At 36.7% G+C, this 22,250-nt stretch overlaps 1 protein-coding gene across 5 annotated transcripts in view; it reads left to right on the plus strand.

Moving 5' to 3' along the window:
* ARHGAP29 (Rho GTPase activating protein 29) overlaps window positions 1–22,250 on the plus strand; it is an 82,943-nt gene that overhangs the window by 14,585 nt on the left and 46,108 nt on the right. For 2 of the 5 annotated variants that reach the window (XM_027536452.1, XM_027536453.1), the window contains exons 2-3: window positions 3,771–4,007; window positions 19,677–19,811. In XM_027536452.1, coding sequence (XP_027392253.1) covers window positions 3,803–4,007; window positions 19,677–19,811 — 340 coding nt within the window. In that variant the 5' untranslated portion in view covers window positions 3,771–3,802. Of the gene's footprint in view, window positions 1–419; window positions 512–3,770; window positions 4,008–19,676; window positions 19,812–22,250 lie in introns of all 5 variants that reach the window. The other 3 variants (XM_027536457.1, XM_027536458.1, XM_027536456.1) reach the window with 2 other exon arrangements.

Below are 22,250 nucleotides of genomic sequence, written 5' to 3' on the forward strand. Positions count from 1 at the left end.
CACTGCTAATGATAATGGCTAATAGTTATTGCACCTTCATGATGAACCAAGTGTTGTGCTAAGTGTGCTTTCCGTATTATTATCTCATGTAATTAAATTTACAGTTACAGTATCTGGTAACTACATTTTATGTTCCCACCAGCTAGAGGTTCATTTTGGGACATGAGAAAGTAATGTGGGTGATCTTGGAAAGTGTATATCCTCCAAACTTTCTCACTGCTTGCTAAGTCGCTTCATCATAGTTCAGTTTTGTGAAAGTATGGATTAACTTTATGTTAACATTTTTTCAACTGTATTGTTTCCTTTTTTTAGTTTGAAATATGAAAAGTAGTAAAGTGTATATAGTAAAAATAAAGTGTAGTACATTACTCACCATAATGCTGACTCCTCACATCCCCATCATTTTTGTTTGTTTACAGATAGTCTTGACTAAAAATGTTCAAGCATTTTTGAAACACTCTATAACTTTGAGCTACTAATTTGACAGTTGAAGTAAAATAGTTTTACTGAGGTGGGTGATTTGTTTTATTTGAAGCTTGTGATATACGCTTTAAAACTTATAACCATCTTTTTACCAGTGACAATGACCAGTTTTCTAATTTACTAAACTAAAAGCCATCAAAATTAATCACAGTGGCTTTACTAAGTAAGCTGAAAAAGTGATAACTTAGGCAAATAGTCTTCTAAATTAATGGTTTGTAAAAGAGCTGCCCAAACAAGACACTTGAGTGTTGTTTTGTTTTTGTTGGAGGGGAGACTTAGGTATAATAGTGCCCCCTAAATTGTCCTAAGTTCATTTTAGAAGTTATTTACACATTTAAGAATTAATGTTAGATAGGTTTGAAACTAGAGTAAATGTAGAAATTGCATTTCCAGAAATGATTTGAGGATAACAATATTGAATAAAGGACTTTTAAATGTTATTAAAGAAGTGTCAGGACACCTTATTTAATAATCGGAAGTAGAGGAACAGTAATAGAAATCCACCTTTGATTTCAGTCTTATATACCCTTGCCTTTACTCAACTTTATATGCCTTTCTTTTTTTGAAAGATACTATTTTAGAGACAGATTTTTAAAAACAATTTCTGTTTTCCATTCAAGACACTGAAACAAACCAGAGTTAACCATTTTATTTCTATAAAAATTAATTAAAATTTTGTAAAATTATAAAGTTTATAAATTCATTATAAATTGCTTATTCATTATTGTTCATTATTCATCCTGGAAAATCATTACTTATTCAGACACTTTTGAGTTTTTCATCCCTCATTCTGCTATAAGCAGAGAACAAACACATGGTTAGCAAACATTGGTCATGATTGCCTTGAGATTATAGTCTGGATAGGGAAACATGAATCATCTATGGGAACTTGGATAAGTGCAGTGATGGAAAGGATAAGATGCTATAAAGCATCCAACAGGAAATTCTGTTCTAGTTTGGTGGCGGTGGTGGTTATGAGGCAGGGGAGGTCCAGGAAGGCTTCTTTGAACTGAGATCAGAATGAGTAAACAAAGAGGAAGAATAGTCCAGGCAAATAGAACTGTATATAGACAAGACCCTGTTGAGTCCAACAGTTGGTGTTTTTCAGGTTGTAGGGACAAAATCCATAGTAAGTCTCAGAGCAATTTGATGGGTTACAACTGGCATTTTAAAAAACAAAATGGAACAGGAAAGAAAACATCTGAGTAAGAAAACATCACCTGGCTCCTTAGCCAGTATCTGTTTTATGTTTATGCATTCCTGCATGCATACACCACACACAAACATACTTAATATGTATACTAGCTCCTGATATAAAATTATTTTCTCTACAAGTCATGGTAAACAAATATTATTGAAAAAATGAGAAAGAGGTGTGTGGGTGGCCAGAGTGCTGAGAGTGTTGAGTAGGAATTTGACTTCAGATGACATTGCAGAAATAGATAGGAGGCAGATCTCATGTTGAACCTTGTAATGCACAATAGCTTCTCATTGTCCTTTGGAAGAGTTTTGAACAGAGAAATAACATGATGAGATTCATGTTTTGAAAATGAATACCTTTGTAATGAGACACTACCTATGGAATGAACAAGAATGAATGTGGAGAAATCATTAGGAAATTAGTAGCAGTAGCTCAGACAAGAAATCATAGTTATTCAGCTAGTGTGGTAGTAGAGATAGAATTAGAGAGTAAAAAACTGTGGATGGCTGGGGCGGGGCGGGGCGGGGGTGGGGTGCGGTAATCTATGGAGTTGGCAATGTATAGTAAAGAGTAAATGATACAATTTTATATCTTACATGTAACCCAGAAATGAATATTCCATAGAACTTTCTACTGTAAATTTCACAGAAGTCCTTAGTCACTCTACCATTTTCAAAGTATCCAAATATCCAAGACAAAACATTTGGTAAATATTTCAATGATAATGCTTGAGCTAATTTAATTCCTCGAGTCATTTCTCTTTTGATTTCAAGAGATATAAACAAAGTTAGGACTTTTAATTCCAGGAAGATAAAATGTAAGGATGAAGCAGAAACATAGTAAGGTTTTCCTTGAGTTCCATCTGTGTACCCGGTTTAGGTGTTTTAAATGAAGTATTTTAATTTTTATGTTCCCTTTTAATCTTCACACAGCCTATAACCAAATTGTGCAGGTTACTAAGTATTCAGCTAGGATTCAAATCTCAGTCTTTGTCATAACAAAGATTGTGTTTTTATTATATCACCATGAAATTACCAAAAATATTGCTCCAGTGATCATATATTTATTTGTTCAGTCCAAGTGTGTCGTCATTGACTCAAAGGACATGAGTTTGAATAAGCTCCGGGAGATGGTAAAGGACAGGGGAGCCTGTGTGCTGCAGTCCATGGGGTAGCAAAGAGGCAGACACGACTGAGTGACTGAATAACAACAGTGTGTCAGATTTGTGGACATGCTTAGAACTTAATTTCAACAGAGAAGAATTCTTGATGAAAAGTGATAATCCAGAGTGTGTGTGTGTATTGTTGTTTAGTTCATGGGGTCACAAAGAGTCAGACATGCTTGAGCGACTAGCACTTCACCAAAGTTGTCAGTTGTGTCTGACTCTTTGCGACCCCATGGACTGTAGCCTACCAGGCTTCTGCATCCATGGGATTTTCCAGGCAAGAGTCCTGCAGTGGGCTGCCATTTCCTTCTCCAGGAGATCTTCCCAACCCAGGGATTGAACCTGGGTCTCCTGCACTGCAGACAGATGCTTTACCATCTGAGCCACTAGGGAAGCCCAGAAGAGATGATTAACAGTTTGTCAGGTCAAACATAGGAATGATGGAAGGGAGACTTTGAAAACAGGCCTTTCTATTTTCAAAGCTCATATTTCACCTTTATTTTTGAAGGTGAGGTCATAGTGGGAGAATATGTTCTTCTACTAAGTGACATTTCAGAACAACTTTTATAGCTTAAAAAATTCTGTGCCCTAGGAATTAAGAGGAAGTTTATTAAGAGCATAGATTTTGGTCACAAGGCAGATATGGTTTTAAGTACCAATTCATCATTTATCAGCTGAGAGCTTAGACAAATCATTTAACCTCCAAATCACTTTCCTAACTTGGGAATTGAGAATCTGCATATCATAGACTTGTCAAGATTATTGGCACTTAATAAATGGAAGTTGCTATATTAGTAATACAGAGTTTGTTGTTTTTTTTTTAAGTAGAATATTGAGGTGGGCTTTGAGCTATTCGTGAAAACCTGGTACCTTGGTTAATGAAATATTTGCATTTCTCTCTTTTTTTCTCTCCCACTTAAGGAATTCCATTTTTTTGACTGTTATGTGAAAGGATGATTGCTTACAAACAGAAAAAGACAAAGAAAAAACGTGTTTTGTCAACAGGCCAGCTCTCAACTGATGTTACAACTTCTGAGATGGGGCTCAAGTCCATAAATTCCAACGCCATTTTGGATCCTGATTACATCAAGGAGTTGGTGAATGACATCAGGAAGTTCTCCCATATGTTACTGTATTTGAAGGAAGCTATTCTTTCAGGTTTGTTGACTCTCTTTCCCTTAGCCTTCTTACTGGATGGTTTGTAATATCGTAAATGCCAGCCTCGCTTGCATATAAGAATGTACACAGTAGTAGAAGCAGAGTATTCTGCTTTAGCTGTTTTATATATGTTTTGCCAAATGTTTGATGTTTCCAGTGTAAACTATGTTATAATCAGATACAGTGCAATACGTAGTAGAAAGCTTGGGAAGTGAGGGAACAAGACCCATTTGATACGGGAGATTTTTAGATATTTGGAATTTTAACCCTCTTGTTAATGGTAGCAAGGCACTGTTTGGTCTGTAATAAGCACACTAATATTTTTAATTTACATTGTTAATACATCTGCCTAGATTCAGTTCGGAGAAGGCAATGGCACCCTACTCCAGTAGTCTTGCCTGGAAAATCCCATGGACAGAGGAGCCTGGTAGGCTGCAGTCCATGGGGTCGCTAGAGTCGGACACGACTGAGCAACTTCACTTTCACTTTTCACTTCCATGCATTGTAGAAGGAAATGGCAACCCACTCCAGTTTTCTTGCCTGGAGAATCCCAGGGATGGGGGAGCCTGGTGGGCTGCCGTCTATGGGGTCACACAGAGTTGGACACGACTGAAGCGACTCAGCAGATTCAGTTTTCTATATTGTTTTGAAACAGTCTAAAATCACTGATTTGAGTGAATTTTTTCCTCAGAAGTCAAACTTAATTCTGTTTTGCTGTTCTCTTCCTCAAAAGAGAGTCACAGAATTTACTTTTTGTCTAGTTAGAAATGGATACTAGAGCCTGAGACTTGATTGTCCTGAAAGAAAGAGCTATATACATCTGTACTCCCTGACTTGATCTTAGTACCTGTCTTTCAACTTTCTGTGCCTCTTTTATATCTAATTTTGATGGCAATTAATAATCATACAACTGATATTCTTTTGTAATAAGTAGCAGTTCAGTCCATATTCATAAAGGTATGTCTGGATGTAGAAAATGAAGTTTCCTGGTTATTTATATGACACCTTCTGGGGTTTCATAGACATAAGATTTCAGTAAATATTTTCTGTGAATATAAGTTAGATACTCATTTTCTGATATGCATTCTGAAAAATAGAAACTAAAAAACCATGCCTTTTGTCATAAATACTGCTTTTAAGAGTTTATTTCTAACCTACCTGTAATTTTCCATTTGAAATGCCCCAAATACCTGGACTTGAATTGTAGCCTCAAAATTTTAGTATTGGACTTACCCTTAAATGACAATCATGTAAGTCATTCTTTTGAGACTATATATATGTTTTTAGAAAAGAATTTACCTACATTTCTGTTCATTTTAATAGCTTGATTTTGAAAAAAAATAGCTTGATTTTGAAGTCTAACTTTGGATAATTAAATGATAATAAAGTTACTTTGTTATTGTGGAAAGATATTCTAAATACATTAAGCATTATACCAGTAACAGATTCATTATTAAAATGACACATCTGCCATTTATTTAAAAAAGCATAGCTATGTAATAAAGGTTTATTCTTAACTGGGTTTTTTAAAAATTTACATATAGTAAAATTTTATCTTTTTGATGTAACTGGGTTAACTTTTAACTCAAAATTTATATTAATTGGCAAATCATTTAAGGTAAAATCTGATTTTATTTAATGTATCAATTAAAATAGGTTTCACTAATATAAATAAGAGTTTTAGTTAGAGTATCTATTTGTTTTTGTTTTCTGTAGGAAATTTTACATCATTTGGAATCTTTATCTCACATGTTTATCCCTTGTTTCACAGATTTTAAATGATGGTAATTTAAAACAAGTTGGACCCACTCCTTATATCCATAATTTTTTTTAATGAGTTTTAAATTTGTGAATAGACAGTTCATTAGAAAGGAAGAGGATTGAAAGTTGATCCTAAGTAAGAAGAAAAGAGGAAATTGGTAATAAGATAGGAAAAGGAAACTACCTTTTGAGGTAAAAAGATGTATACGGAAATATATTTTTTACATAAATGTAATGTTAAAAATCTGTAAGGATGTTCTTTAAATAAGAAAACTAGTACTTCAAAATTTAGAACTTGAGTGTATTGCTAATAGTAAAAAAGTTTTCCATTTATGGTTGGTAAATTAATGCAAAAGACCATCTTTTGGGTAACCAGCTCTCATTAGTGAGTAGTGGCCAGAGAATTTCCATTAGTTTATCTTTGGATTGATTTTAATGCTTGATTCCTTAGTCAGAGTTAAAAGGATTTATGTATGCCATCTCAAAATAAATTTTGGATTTAGCAAGAATTTATTTTCTCTGTCTTTGTGTTGTTGTTATCAAAATCTGGAAATATATTCTTTAGTTTATTTGAATTGATAGAACCTTTTTGTTTGTTGTTTTCCTTAAAGGAGTATGTATAAACAGTATAAATCAACCTCATTATAAATGACAAATGCCATGTAATAAAATGTTTAATTTTGATCATGATTTTCAGCTTGTTAGAGTGTCATGCTATTTATTTAATAGAATTATTGCAAAAATCACATGAGATATAATCTTCAGGAAAGCAGGTAAAAAGTTTAAATTCTGTAGCTGTCTAAGGTGGTTTAATATACATATGTTAGTGGACATAGACATAGGTCACGCTTTTGTCTCTGAGCATTGAGAAATTTCCCTGGACTCCTGCTGTTCTGTATAGTTGTAAACTGGCCAGACAGCAAAGAGCTGTTTCATATTTTTCTTTTGGAGTGAAGAGACCATTGTCAGTATTTGATTGGTGGCTTTGCCACTGTTTTGTCTTTTGCCTCCTCAAGAGGAGGGATGCCATATTTTTGATATTGTTTATTACCTTTCAGTTCATGTTGGTTGGCTATGAAAAAGCTAAAAAGTTGTCTTTTAAGAATGTAGCTGTGGGTATGCAAATCACCTTTGGTGTTATCTGCATACCATTTTCTTTATGTACTTTACCTGTCATGAAGCAGTGGTGTACAAAATCATGTAACTACTGCTTCAGGTGTTCAGTCATTGTTAAGGCTAGGTGTAAAGTAATAGCTTTGTGATAGGTTTTGTATCTACATTTCCCTTTCCTTGAACTAGTTATAGAGATTATTATAATTGTATATGATGCTTTACATTTTACAGAGTAGTTTCACATGCAAACAGTAATCACACAGTCCCCACAAAGGCAGGGTTTAGCCCGTTTCATAGACGAGTTGTATGTATAATTTAAATTATGTGATTTCATCAACCTCTGCTGATAAATAACTACTATTTCATTTGGAACCTAGAGGTCATGAATGTAGAATGGTGTGACCTTTGCTCATGCTTTATTAGCTGTTTTACATGGCAGTATGATACTATAACGGAGAAGGCAATGGCACCCCACTCCAGTACTCTTGCCTGGAGAATTCCATGGACGGAGGAGCCTGGTAGGCTGCAGTCCATGGGGTCGCTAAGAGTCGGACACGACTGAGTGACTTCACTTTCACGCATTGTAGAAGGAAATGGCAACCCACTCCAGTGTTCTTGCCTTGAGAATCCCAGGGACGGGGGAGCCTGGTGGGCTGCCGTCTGTGGGGTCGCACAGGGTTGGACACGACTGAGACGACTTAGCAGCAGCAGCAGCAGCAGCAGCAGCAGCAGCATGATGCTATAAAGACACTGCTCAGTTTTCATTTCATTCTATTTCATGTGGTATTTATATTGACTTACCCAGTATGGTAGCCTTTAGACATATGGCTGTTTAAATTTAATTAGAATTTAAAATTCAGCTCCTCAGTTGCAGTAACTGCTTCAAGTGCTTATTACCCATCTCTGCTTAGTTGCTACCATTTTGAATGGTGAAGATATAAAAATTACCATCATTACAGAGATTTCTCTGGTGGCTCAGACATTAAAGCGTCTGCCTGCAATGCGGGAGACCTGGGTTCGATCCCTGGGTCGGGAAGATCCCCTGGAGAAGGAAATGGCAACCCACTCCAGTACTCTTGCCTGGAGAATCCCATGGACGGAGGAGCTTGGTGGGCTACAGTCCATGGGGTCGCAAAGTGTCGGACATGACTGAGCGACTTCACTTCTTCACTTCTTCTTCACAGAGATTTCTGTCAGACAGTGATGGTATTGACATTTGGTTTTCATCAATCTCTGGAATATTGAGATGAATTTTTGAGCTATAAGTATTTTATATTTTTATAGCCTAAAAAGAAAACCTAGAAAAAGTTGTTATTTTAGCAAAATTTTACCTAGAAATAGAAATTCTTGGAATTCATTTGAATTCCCCTTCCTTAAATTGCCTTTGGGATGTGTAGCTTTCATGCAGTTATTTGATTTGAACCAGCAGATCACTTTCTAAGCAGTTTATACAAGTTGGTGCGATTCGTAATAAGGGATGGCAGAAAGAGCTCAGGAAAGAGAATCACACAATCTAGGTTCTAGACCCAGTTCTGCTATTGACTAGTTTTGGTATATGGCTTAAGTCATCTAATACTTTGTTAAAAATGAGGTGCTTACACCAGATGCTATTGATATTATAATTCTGATTTAAAAATTGATTGGAGTTGGAAATTCTACATTGTTCAGAACATTGACAGTTCAGAGCTGAAGAAGACAGCTAAGTATTTGTATTCAAACTATATAACACATTTTAGAGGACATCTGGCTCCCACCAATTTATTGGGTTTTTTAATGTGAATTTTATGATAACTTTCTTAAATGTGATGTTAATGAAAATTTCCCAAGTGAGGATGTTAACGCTCATATTGCAGTAGGTGTTGATGAACTGATTACAGAAAATTGTTGTTGTTCAGTCGCCAGGTTGTGTCTGCCTCTTCATAGCCGCGTGGACTGCAGTACACTAGGCTTCCCTGTCCCTCACCATTTCTTGGAGTTGACCAAGTTCATGTAATGTCTGCCAAAGGACTCTTTGCCCCCTAACAGAGTTAAGATGTATGTGCACTTTGTCTCTGCTGTTTTTATTTACAAACGAAAGCAGAGAGCTTAATGTGGGAGATCATAGGACTGTGAACACAGTTGCTTTTGATATAGGGTAAGTGATAGATTATTGGTTCTCTGTCCACTACGTATTTCCTAGAGGAGGTTACCCTGTGAGTTTTTTTGGGGGCGTGGGGGGCTGTGCAGGATCTTTGTTGCTACACAAGCTTTCATCTAGTTGACGCGAGTGGAGGCTACTCTCTAGTTGTGGTGCACAGGCTTCTCATTGCTGTGGCTTCTCGTTGCAGAGCGTGGGCTTTAGGGTGCTCAGGCTTCAGAAGTTGTGGCTCGCGGGCTCTAGAGCACAGGCTCAATGGTTGTGGCACAGGGGCTTAGTTGCTCCATGTATGTGGGATCTCCCTGGATCAGGGATCGAACCCATGTTTCCTGCATTGGCAGGCAAATTCTTTACCACTGAGCCATCAGGGAAGCCCCCTTAGTCTTATGTAGATAGCAGATGTGAAATTTGAAGTTTTAGATCTCTCTCCAGTGTCATTATGGTACATTATGAATAATTACAGGACAAAATTTGCATCTTATGTTAAAATGCTGAAGGCACGCTGTTATACGTATATCCCCTGTGTTTAAATATAGCACTGCAGATTAATGTATGTGCAGTACCAATTGAGGTTTATGTTGCCCCACTGAGAAATAGTGTATTCTGAATTCCAAAGATAAATGCTCTTCTAGTTTATACAGTAACCTTAAACTCTCCCTTTGTGATACACCTTCTCCATTCCCAAGTGAGCACCATGTGTGGAAGTTCGAAATTTGGAAATTTGAAGAAGCACAAGGCTTTTAATTGGGCTAGAAAGAATAGTGCACATTGCTTACTTTGTCTAGTACTCAGTGCTTGGAAGTGTCCATTGCCATTATAACATACATTTGAAGAAAAATATGGGCAGTTAATCTAATAGTTATAGATTTTTTGATTATGTAACTTTAAAAAATGGATTTTAATAAAATTTTACTATTGTGACAATGGTGCCCTGTTTTTCTGTTTGTTTTTTAAATAGGTTAGGAAGGAAGATAAAACTTCATCATCAGTTTCAGATGAAGTTCTCTAATTGTTAAAAATGATTTCTAGTTAAGAGTGTTTTTATCACTTTTAATTTGTAAAAATATAACTGGTCTCATAAGTGACAGCTTTTGATGAATTCTGAGTCCCAAATTTAACAGAACTGTAGTCAGAAGTGGTATGTGAACATTCTAAAGCAAACTTTACTGAAAGAAGGAATTAAGTAAAAATTTTAATGTCATTAAATACTATGTTCTGTTGTGAGAGGGAAGTTCTGTATAAACTTTCAAAATCTGAATTGAAATCTTGTGGATTACCCCATTTTTTACACAGGAGGGTGTGTAAATTTATTTAGGCAACTTACAGTGAGTATTAATTTTACCATTGTTGGCTAGTATTTTACTTTCAACCTTTATAGTGTGCAAGAAATTTTGTGAAATAGTGGAAACATAAGTTGCTAGTCCTCCTATTGTGTTTGTCAGAAGTAAACCTCTCTAGAAGTGATTTCTAATCGTTATCGTTTAGGAAAAGCTAATACGGATGTTAATAGGTTCAGGCTTAGTGTCTAGAAGGTACAAAATGAATCTTTGGGGAATGAAGTATGAAATACAGGTAGCTCATTTATTACACATGTGCCAGCTTTAGGAGATTGCTTTCCTCTTCTGCACTTACCTAGTATGGCTTACAGAATTGAACCTCATTTGTAATAGTAACTGGCATATTCAACTGGAAGTTGAAGCCTGTTAAATCAGATTGCAGAGTATACCTGTCATTAAGCTATAACTTTTTTAACCATGTTGATTGTCGCGGTGACTAAGAACATAAATTCTAGAGCCAGAGCCCTGAGGTGGAATTCTCATTCTGCCACTATTTGTATATAACCCTGGGCAAGTTACCAGTATTCTCTTCCTCAGTTTCACATCTCCTAAAATAAGATAGTAGTAACTACATTATTGGGTCATTGTGAAAATTAAATGAGTTCATACTTCATATATGTAAGGCTCATAGAATAAGTCTTTTAAAATGTCAACTGTAACTATTTTTACAATCCCCAAGTGATTGGATAATGAAAGTTGCTGTTAAGGCTTCACTTTTATCCTGTAAATTCAGAAGTCATTTCAGAAAACACAAAAGTGAGTTTCCTTGTGATAAGTTCTGAAAACTTTTCCCCTCCTCCTTGTTTTCATTGCTTTCCCAGAGAGGTTAAACTGAATTAATAAGACTGAGTTAAAAAATTATTGTCAGTTTTTATTTTTTTAAATCAAGGAAAACACCATGGCCTTTTCACTTATTTATTTACCTAAGTATTTCCATGAAGTGTTTGCATTATAAACACTGTGCTATTGTGTTAATGCATGAGAACCAAAAAGTGGGACTGGCTAATCTGTTCTCACTTGATAAGCGGAGTGAAGCAGAAAATAAACGGCACAAATGAAAGAAACAATAAATTAAAATTCACGTTACCATATAGGGATGGTAGATAAGCAAATGTTGGGATATAGGAGTTTTACTCTTTTATATAGCTGGTATTAAAACTGATTGAACCTTATAATATTTGCATATTTAATACCTTTGTACTATAATTTAAATTTTATTACATTTATAATATGGCCACTATAAAACTTAAAAATTATCTTATATGACTAAATTAAATACTGTAATTTACTTGGTAGGTATAGAAATACTTTTATAAAATATATTCTTAATTATTTTATTTCTAAGTGGTTTGCTAATTTAGATTTTTACATGTAAAATTAAATTAAAATTTAACTGTAATATCTCTTTTTCATTAAAATATTGTGGAACCATACTATAATTTGTTACTGAGTGTAATTCTGTGTGGGACAAATCTGTTTTCAAAGGTATTTAGTTTGAATGGCTTTCAGATTTAATAGTAATGATAGTTTGCATATATTAAGACTATAAAACACTTTTGTTTCTGTCAATTTATTTGATATTCACAACAAACTTATAAGGTAACTTGAATGAAATAATGATGAATCTGAGGTTAGAGAAACTGAGTTTTGTATATGGTCATTTCAGGGAAGTGGCAGATTAAGCATTGTAATGGAAGTTTGATTTAAATCTATTGTTTTCTACCACACCAATCAGCCGCACACCTTTCTTCTGTATTGAAAAAAAAGTAAAAGTAGTTCAGCTGTGTCCAGCTCTTTGCCATGGACTACCCCTGGACTGTAGTCTGCCAGGCTCTTCTGTCGATGAAATTCTCCAGGCAAAAATACTGGAGTTGGTTGCCCTTCCCCTCTCCAGGGGAATCCTCCCAACCCAGAGATCGAACTCAGGTCTCCCGCATTGCAGGCAGATTCTTTACCGTCTGAGCCACCAGGGAAGCCACTGGGGAAGAACAGTTACTGTCTTTTTTTGCTTAGCTCATTATTACTGCTTTTGGTGGTTTGGAGATATTTAGTGTTGGTGAAGGAGCTGCCTAAACATAAAACTTTCTGAAAAAATAAAAGTTCAAGAAGCTTTTGCTTCATAAAAATAACTTGAGATAGCTTTATTCTCCTATAATGAAAAAGAACATTGGAACATTTTTTAAAATTATAAAACATAATTAAGGGCTTGCTACTTTATAACGTTCCAGCTGAAATATTATCAGAATATTCTCATGTCCTAGTAGTTATAGTTAAACTCATCTACTCAAATACATAGGGGAGTTTATGAATCTTTGTACGTAAGGCTTTTTAAATTATCATGTTCATTTCCATTGATTATTATACTTCAGAGATGTGTTCAGTCACAGAAAATAGGAATTATTTATAGAGTAATTTGAGATATTTCTGAAATTTCTTTTTTTTTTTTAATTAATCTTATTTTATTTTTAAACTTTACATAATTGTATTAGTTTTGCCAAATATCAAAATGAATCCACCACAGGTATACATGTGTTCCCCATCCTGAACCCTCCACCCTCCTCCCTCCCCATACCATCCCTCTGGGTCGTCCCAGTGCGCCAGCCCCAAGCATCCAGTATCGTGCATTGAACCTGGACTGGCATCTCGTTTCATACATGATATTTTACATGTTTCAATGCCATTCTCCCAAATCTTCCCACCCTCTCCCTCTCCCACAGAGTCCATAAGACTGTTCTATACGTCAGTGTCTCTTTTGCTATCTCGTATACAGGGTTATCGTTACCATCTTTCTAAATTCCATGCGTTAGTATACTGTATTGGTGTTTTTCCTTCTGGCTTACTTCACTCTGTATAATAGGCTCCAGTTTCATCCACCTCATTAGAACTGATTCAAATGTATTCTTTTTAATGGCTGAGTAATACTCCATTGTGTATATGTACCATAGCTTTCTTATCCATTCATCTGCTGATGGACATCTAGGTTGCTTCCATGTCCTGGCTATTATAAACAGTGCTGCGATGAACATTGGGGTACACGTGTCTCTTTCCCTTCTGGTTTCCTCAGTGTGTATGCCAAGCAGTGGGATTGCTGGATCATAAGGCAGTTCTATTTCCAGTTTTTTAAGGAATCTCCACACTGTTCTCCATAGTGGCTGTACTAGTTTGCATTCCCACCAACAGTGTAAGAGGGTTCCCTTTTCTCCACACCCTCTCCAGTATTTATTATTTGTAGACTTTTGGATCGCAGCCATTCTGACTGGCATGAAATGGTACCTCATAGTGGTTTTGATTTGCATTTCTCTGATAATGAGTGATGTTGAGCATCTTTTCATGTGTTTGTTAGCCATCTGTCTTCTTTGGAGAAATGTCTATTTAGATCTTTGGCCCATTTTTTGATTGGGTCATTTATTTTTCTGGAGTTGAGCTGTAGGAGTTGCTTGTATATTTTTGAGATTAGTTGTTTGTCTGTTGCTTCATTTGCTATTATTTTCTCCCATTCTGAAGACTGTCTTTTCACCTTGCTGATAGTTTCCTTTGTTGTGCAGAAGCTTTTAAGTTTAATTAGGTCCCATTTGTTTATTTTTGCTTTTATTTCCAATATTCTGGGAGGTGGGTCATAGAGGATCCTGCTGTGATGTATGTCAGAGAGTGTTTTGCCTATGTTCTCCTCTAGGAGTTTTATAGTTTCTGGTCTTACGTTGAGATCTTTAATCCATTTTTGAGTTTATTTTTGTATATGGTGTTAGAAAGTGTTCTAGTTTCATTCTTTTACAAGTGGTTGACCAGATTCCCAGCACCACTTGTTAAAGAGAAGGAAATGAATACTGAATAACTCAGTTACTGTCTTTCAGTATTTTGCTTTAAAACAACTTCAATATATGTTTATAAGGGCTTCCATGTAGGAAAAAAGGGATTTCAAATTGGTAGAACATCTATGTTGACACTTACAGGAATGTTCTGCACTGGTTTTTAAGAAAAAATATAGTAGTCATTCTCAGGCCCCTCTATGCTGTTAAAAATTATTAAGAATCCTGAAGAGTTTTTGTTTCTGTGGGCTGTATCTGTTACTATACACTGTAAACTAAGAACATTGAAAAATATATAATAATATGTTTTTAAAACATATGAAACACTAATAATTTTTAAATATATTAATAAACATAATAATTTTGAAATATATTTATTTCGACATAGTTAATTTCCTTGACTCTGAGAAAGCCAGAATTTATTACCTTGGTTTATTTAGGCATTTAAACCATTAGTATTTTGTGCATACGTGCTAAGTCGCCTCAGTTGTATCCGACTCTTTGTGACCCTATGGACTGTAGCCCACCAGGCTCCTCTGTCCATGGACTTTCCTAGCAAGAATACTGGAGTGGGTTGCCATTTCCTTCTCTGGGGATCTTCCTGACTTAGGGACTGAATTCGGATCTCCTGCATTTGGAGCAAGTTCTTTACCACTAGCGTCACCTGGGAAACCTTCTTGTTTAATATCCAATATTCATTTTGAATATTGACCATTCTTCAGATCAGATCAGATCAGTTGCGCAGTCGTGTCTGACTCTTTGCGACCCCATGAATTGCAGCACGCCAGGCCTCCCTGTCCATCACCAACTCCCGGAGTTCACTGAGACTCACGTTCATCGAGTCAGTGATGCCATCCAGCCATCTCATCCTCTGTCGTCCCCTTCTCTTCCTGCCCCCGATCCCTCCCAGCATCAGAGTCTTTTCCAGTAAGTCAGCTCTTCGCATGAGGTGGCCAAAGTACTGGAGTTTCAGCTTGAGCATCATTCCTTCCAAAGAAATCCCAGGGCTGATCTCCTTCAGAATGGACTGGTTGGATCTCCTTGCAGTCCAAGGGACTCTCAAGAGTCTTCTCCAACACCACAGTTCAAAAGCATCAATTCTTCGGCGCTCAGCCTTCTTCACAGTCCAACTCTCACATCCATACATGACCACAGGAAAAACCATAGCCTGGACTAGACGAACCTTTGTTGGCAAAGTAATGTCTCTGCTTTTGAATATGCTATCTAGGTGGGTCATAACTTTCCTTCCAAGGAGTAAGCGTCTTTTAATTTCATGGCTGCAGTCACCATCTGTAGTGATTTTGGAGCCCAGAAAAATAAAGTCTGACACTGTTTCCACTGTTTCTCCATCTATTTCCCATGAAGTGGTGGGACCGGATGCCATGATCTTCGTTTTCTGAATGTTGAGCTTTAAGCCAACTTTTTCACTCTCCACTTTCACTTTCATCAAGAGGCTTTTGAGTTCCTCTTCACTTTCTGCCATAAGGGTGGTGTCATCTGCATATCTGAGGTTATTGATATTTCTCCCGGCAATCTTGATTCCAGCTTGTGCTTCTTCCAGTCCAGCATTTCTCATGATGTACTCTGCATAGAAGTTAAATAAACAGGGTGACAATATACAGCCTTGACGTACTCCTTTTCCTATTTGGAACCAGTCTGTTGTTCCATGTCCAGTTCTAACTGTTGCTTCCTGACCTGCATACAGATTTCTCAAGAGGCAGATCAGGTGGTCTGGTATTCCCATCTCTTTCAGAATTTTCCACAGTTTATTGTGATCCACAGAGTCAAAGGCTTTGGCATAGTCAATAAAGCAGAAATAGATGTTTTTCTGGAACTCTCTTGCTTTTTCCATGATCCAGTGGATGTTGGCAATTTGATCTCTGGTTCCTCTGCCTTTTCTAAAACCAGCTTGAACAGAGGATTCTTGCTGACCCACAAAGATCAAGCTCTTTTTCCTAAGACCTCAAAATAAGACAAATTATTTTTACCTACTGTTTCCTAAGTATGTTAATATCTGTAGAAATTAATCTGAAACAGCACAGTAGGGGATAGAAATGACTGGCTTTCCTTTCTCTCTTTTTTTCTGGGGTCGGGGGAGTGCCATGCTGGCTCCCACCATCCACCATCCAGTTATGCAGTTGTTCACTTTCAGGGTACGTGTAGAGCAATATCAGCATTGTTAACCTGAAGTGTCACTGAAAACTTGATCAACTGGAGTCCAGTGCTTATGTGCATTTCCTTTGCCTTTAACGTTATACTCTCCACTCATTTCCAAAGCTACTTAAGCCACACCTAATCTCTTGGGTTTATCTATTATTAAAATTTTGGATGAATGAGTGGAATTTTTACTGAAGGCACTCTATTCTCTCTCCTCCCATCACTACCTGAACTATTCTTCTTTACCTCTACCTGGGATACTTTTTGCCCTAATATACCCAGCTCCCCACCTTGCCTGCTCCTTTTATACTCGTTATTTCTTGCTCTTGATAATACTGTTAATGAACAGATTGTTTGACAGATAATAGTAGAATTTTCTTTTGTTTTTTCATCCTGTAGATTTTCTTTCTAGTGGCTGTCTTTTAATATTTCTTTAAATATTTGCATAATTATAAAACACGTCTTTAAAAGTGTTTTTTAAAGCTTTTAATATTTCAGTAGGGAGACAGTATAATGTTAAGAGCTTAGCTTTTAGAATTATACAACCCGGGTTCACATTCTGACTTGGTGAACCTAGATGTGCCTCAGTTCTCTCATATATACAATGGAAATTTTTTAAATTATCTACCTAATAGAATTGATATGAAAACTAAATGAGGTGATAGGCTTTAAGTGCTTTTAACAGTGCCTAGCTGGATCATAGAAAAAGCAAGAGAGTTCCAGAAAAACATCTATTTCTGCTTTATTGACTCTGCCAAAGCCTTTGACTGTGTGGATCACAATAAACTGTGGAAAATTCTGAAAGAGATGGGAATACCAGACCACCTGATCTGCCTCTTGAGAAATCTGTATACAGGTCAGGAAGCAACAGTTAGAACTGGACATGGAACAATAGACTGGTTCCAAATAGGAAAAGCCTGGTGGGCTACCATCTATGGGGTCGCACAGAGTCGGACACAACTGAAGCGACTTAGCAGCAGCAGCAGCACATAAGGAAGCATTTAACAAATGTGCCATTATTAAACACCAGTGCTATATATAAGGTTATAGAAATGAACATTACATCAGAGTATTGTATTTCAGGTGGTTGTCTTTTCAAAGTTTTGAGGATTACTTAAGGGATTTTAAAGGTTAAAGTGACTATACTTTCTGGTTTGCCAGGCATGGTGATCCAGAAACATACCTGTTTAGTGGGAAGTGCCCCCCTTTTCACTTACTAGAGTATTTTGGTTTGAAAGATAAATTATATGGTCACCTTATTTCCAGGGGTTATAAAAGATTGTATGTCTTTGACCAGGGATACTATAATGCTCAAAATTCTCCAAGCCAGGCTTCAGCAATATGTGAACCGTGAACTTCCTGATGTTCAAGCTGGTTTTAGAAAAAGGCAGAGGAACCAGAGATCAAATTGCCAACATCTGCTGGATCATGGAAAAAGCAAGAGAGTTCCAGAAAAACATCTATTTCTGTTTTATTGACTATGCCAAAGCCTTTGACTGTGTGGATCACAATAAACTGTGGAAAATTCTGAAAGAGATGGGAATACCAGACCACCTGATCTGCCTCTTGAGAAATCTGTATACAGGTCAGGAAGCAACAGTTAGAACTGGACATGGAACAATAGACTGGTTCCAAATAGGAAAAGGAGTATGTCAAGGCTGTATATTGTCACCCTGCTTATTTAACTTCTATGCAGAGTACATCATGAGAAATGCTGGGCTGGAAGAAGCACAAGCTGGAATCAAGATTGCCGGGAGAAATATCAATAACCTCAGATATGCAGATGACACCACCCTTATGGCAGAAAGTGAAGAGGAACTCAAAAGCCTCTTGATGAAAGTGAAAGTGGAGAGTGAAAAAGTTGGCTTAAAGCTCAACATTCAGAAAACGAAGATCATGGCATCTGGTCCCATCACTTCATGGGAAATAGATAGGGAAACAGTGGAAACAGTGTCAGACTTTATTTTTCTGGGCTGCAAAATCACTACAGATGGTGACTGCAGCCATGAAATTAAAAGACGCTTACTCCTTGGAAGGAAAGTTATGACCAACCTAGATAGCATATTCAAAAGCAGAGACATTACTTTGCCAACAAAGGTTCGTCTAGTCCAGGCTATGGTTTTTCCTGTGGTCATGTATGGATGTGAGAGTTGGACTGTGAAGAAGGCTGAGCGCCGAAGAATTGATGCTTTTGAACTGTGGTGTTGGAGAAGACTCTTGAGAGTCCCTTGGACTGCAAGGAGCTCCAACCAGTCCATTCTGAAGGAGATCAGCCCTGGGATTTCTTTGGAAGGAATGATACTAAGGCTGAAACTCCAGTATTTTGGCCACCTCATGCGAAGAGTTGACTCATTGGAAAAGACTCTGATGCTGGGAGGGATTGTGGGCAGGAGGAGAAGGGGACGACAGAGGATGAGATGGCTGGATGGCATCACTGACTCACTGAACGTGAGTCTCAGTGAACTCCAGGAGTTGGTGATGGACAGGGAGGCCTGGCGTGCTGCAATTCATGGGGTCGCAAAGAGTCAGACATGACTGAGCGACTGAACTGAACTGAAGTATAAATGTCTAAGCAGGCAGGTGTGCACTGGGAAGGAAGCATGCCTAAAAGAGCACAGTGCTGCTCTGTTTCAGCTGCTTATGGCCAAGGAGGATATGGGCCTGGTATAACCACATTTTGATTTTTCAAGAGTAGGCATAAATCTGGAGTTCTTGTAATGATCCCCCAGTTTTTCATCATTGGCAGTTAACTCAATTTTTCTAAAAGTATAAAATTTCATTGAACCATATAAAGATCTATGCATTTTATTGTATGTAAATTATATCAGTTTTTAAAATATATAGGCGAAATGGAGGTACTTACATATATGCCTGTGAGTTGCTCATTTCTGATATCTGATAGTAGCTTAATGAAGAGTCAATTCTTACGTGGTAACTTAACATGTAAGTGCCATTTAATATGAGTTAATATTTCAGACATTTATAGGGCTTTAACTGATACAATATGTATTTAAAAGTATATTAATGAAAACTGAAAGACAGGAAAACTTATAAAGTTGCCTCAAGGGAAATCTGGAAAGCACATTTAGACTGAGAAAACTGCAAAAGGTTAGTGCCTAAGTTGACTCTATGAGTGCTTTTGAAATCTTTAGTGAATTAAAATGATTATGGATTTTTTGAAGGCTAAATGAGTTACATGTAATTGCAGTGGTGAAAATAAAAGTGAACATACTGTAGGCAAAAATTTTGGAGCCACTGCTTCTGTTTAAAATGTGCTCCCAAATGATCTTTCATGGTTTATTTAGACTCTTGTAACGTGGTTTGGGAAACAAATTAAAAAATTTTTTTTTCCTTTAAGAGTGTTTTAAAGAAGTCATTCATATACGTCTTGATGAACTTCTTCGTGTTTTAAAGTCTGTAATGAATAAACATCAGAACCTCAATTCTGTCGATCTTCAAAATGCTGCAGAAATGCTTATCGCAAAAGTGAAAGGTAAGAAAGACACTATTAACCATGGGTTGGCATGAGCAAAAAGGATCCACGTGATATATTTTGGTTCATAATGTCTGTGGAGCCATCTCTCATGGCGCATGTATGATGTGTATCAGTAGGAGTCATACACACTTTGATATTTAAATATTCCTAAGTCACCCTGGAGAAGGGAATGGCAATCCACTCCAGTATTCTTGCCTGGAGAATTCCATGGACAGAGGAGCCTGGTGGGCTACAGTCCATGGAGTTGCAAAGAGTCGGACATGTCTAAGCAACTAACACACTAAGTCACACCTAAAAGTCTCTTTGTCTTAAAAATTAAACTTTATTTGGCAGGAAACACTCTAAAAATACTAAGTGAAATTAACTAAACAACTGACGTTTAAAATTTTTGAGTTTTTTGAAAGTATGTATGCTCTTTTGAAATAAGTTACTGGTGCACAAAAAGTGTTATCTGAGGACAATTGATACTGGAAAATGGCCATTTTTAGTGACTCCACTTAAAGGGGGGAAACAAATGGAAAAAGTAGACTTAATTGGTACCTTATTTTAAAATGTGGATAAATTGAAACTAAAATTGTAGAATAAGTTTATCATATATGTGTATATAAATGTGTATATATATTACATGTGCTAAAAGAAATAAGAATTAGGACATTATCCTTTGATGAAATAATTTGAACCAAAAATTGTTAAAATCTATTATTCTAGGCTGCATTATATAAAGATTGAGAAAAATGAGACTAGAGACAAAGGAGTTCAGTTAGGAGATTATTGGAAATAATGGGCTAGAATAGGGTTGAATGTCTGAGCTAAGACAGAAGCTGGGGTATGGTAGAAGTAGAGTGTGGCTATTACAGAAGAGGAGATGGCTGTTGATTTGATGGAACGTAGGACAGGTTGAGTGTTAGGGATTAAGCTGAAGTTTGAAGTTGAAGATGTAGTGGACTTGGATTATTGTTGACCTGTGAGTGTTAATGGAAGAGGATGACACCAACTCAGAGTGTGCAGACTGATTAGAGGACTGAGTGTGAGCTCCCAGGGACAGAGAGAAGGTGAGAAACACGAAAGTAGGTAGATTATCTGGAGAAAGATGTTATGGAATTTTAAAAATGTTAGGTTCTAAGAAGTGATTGTCAGTGTTAAATGTTAACCTGATAGGTAATGTGAATTCAAATAGTTTAACAATTTAGTTTAACAATAGTTTAACTCACTAAAAGTGAGTCACCATGGCTTGAGTAATGAAATGAGAGGCTTTTTTGGGGAGAGGGATTACCTGTCCAGAGTCTCAAAGGTCAGGTGAACATTAACTGGGCTAGGGCAGGGATTGGAACTGCAATTCTGGATGCTTGTCGAACTCTGGATGTGAAGAACATGATGTGATTGATATAGAGAGGGCAAAGGGCAAGTGTCAAGGAATTAGGCAGGAAGGGAAAATAAAAACCTTGTCAATACAATATAGTCCATGCACTTAAGAACTGCCTTCCCTTTTTATGTAGATTTATCCTGTTTGCGTGGTTCTCTTTTTTTCTGTATTTCAAGCACTGGAAAAATATAGATGGTTTCAAAGTGGATAGCTTCTGTTGTGACTCTTAAAAATGCTTAGTAACCAAATTTGTTTTAAAATAGATTGTCTATAAGTGCAATTTAATGTAAGTTAGAGTAATTAGTGTCTATAGATAGTAAAATTTCCATGCTTGCAAATAAGGACCACGGTTCATTCAATTGTTGTCAGTAGCTATTGTGTGTAGTCAGGATGTCCTGGGGAAGGAGGGTGTCTGTGTATGGTTGATGTCCACATTCCAGAAACAGACTGCAAGAAAGTGACCTCTCCACTGCTTTACAGATCTTTTTTCTTTGAGGTAAAGCAATTTTTTGAGTATTATTTCCCACTAAGAGTGTCTTTACCTTTGGAATTATTGTTACAGTCTTACTTTTGTGTTGGATGAAATTTAGAAGATTACTTTGTTGTTGGGGAATTTATTGTTTCAGTAGGACTCCACTTACTCTGTTTCAGTAGGACTCCATGACGCTGGAAAACTAAAAATTATGTTTTCTTTGGTGTAAGTTTTAAGTTTCTAAATGACCCCCCTTATCTTATTGTTGAGGCCATCTAAAAATGTTATTGATACCTCAAATGAAAAATATTCAGTAACCTAGAAAACTGATGTCAAATTAGAGCTTATTTAATTCTTTCATTTAATCTTAATTTAGTTTTCAAACCATGGAAAGGCCAGGATTTGAAGTGTAGAAACCATTTTTTAATATTGTTGTGGTTTAGTTGTTCAGTGGTATCTGACTTCTTTGTGACCCCATCAACTGTAGTATGCCAGGCTCCTCTGTTCATGGAATTTCCCAGGCAAGAATACTGGAGTGGGTTGCCATTTCCTCCTCCAGGGGATCTTCCTGATCCAGGGATAGAACCTCAGTCTCCTAAGG

Source organism: Bos indicus x Bos taurus, chromosome 3, assembly GCF_003369695.1.
Source record: "Bos indicus x Bos taurus breed Angus x Brahman F1 hybrid chromosome 3, Bos_hybrid_MaternalHap_v2.0, whole genome shotgun sequence".
Lineage (NCBI taxonomy): Eukaryota > Metazoa > Chordata > Mammalia > Artiodactyla > Bovidae > Bos > Bos indicus x Bos taurus.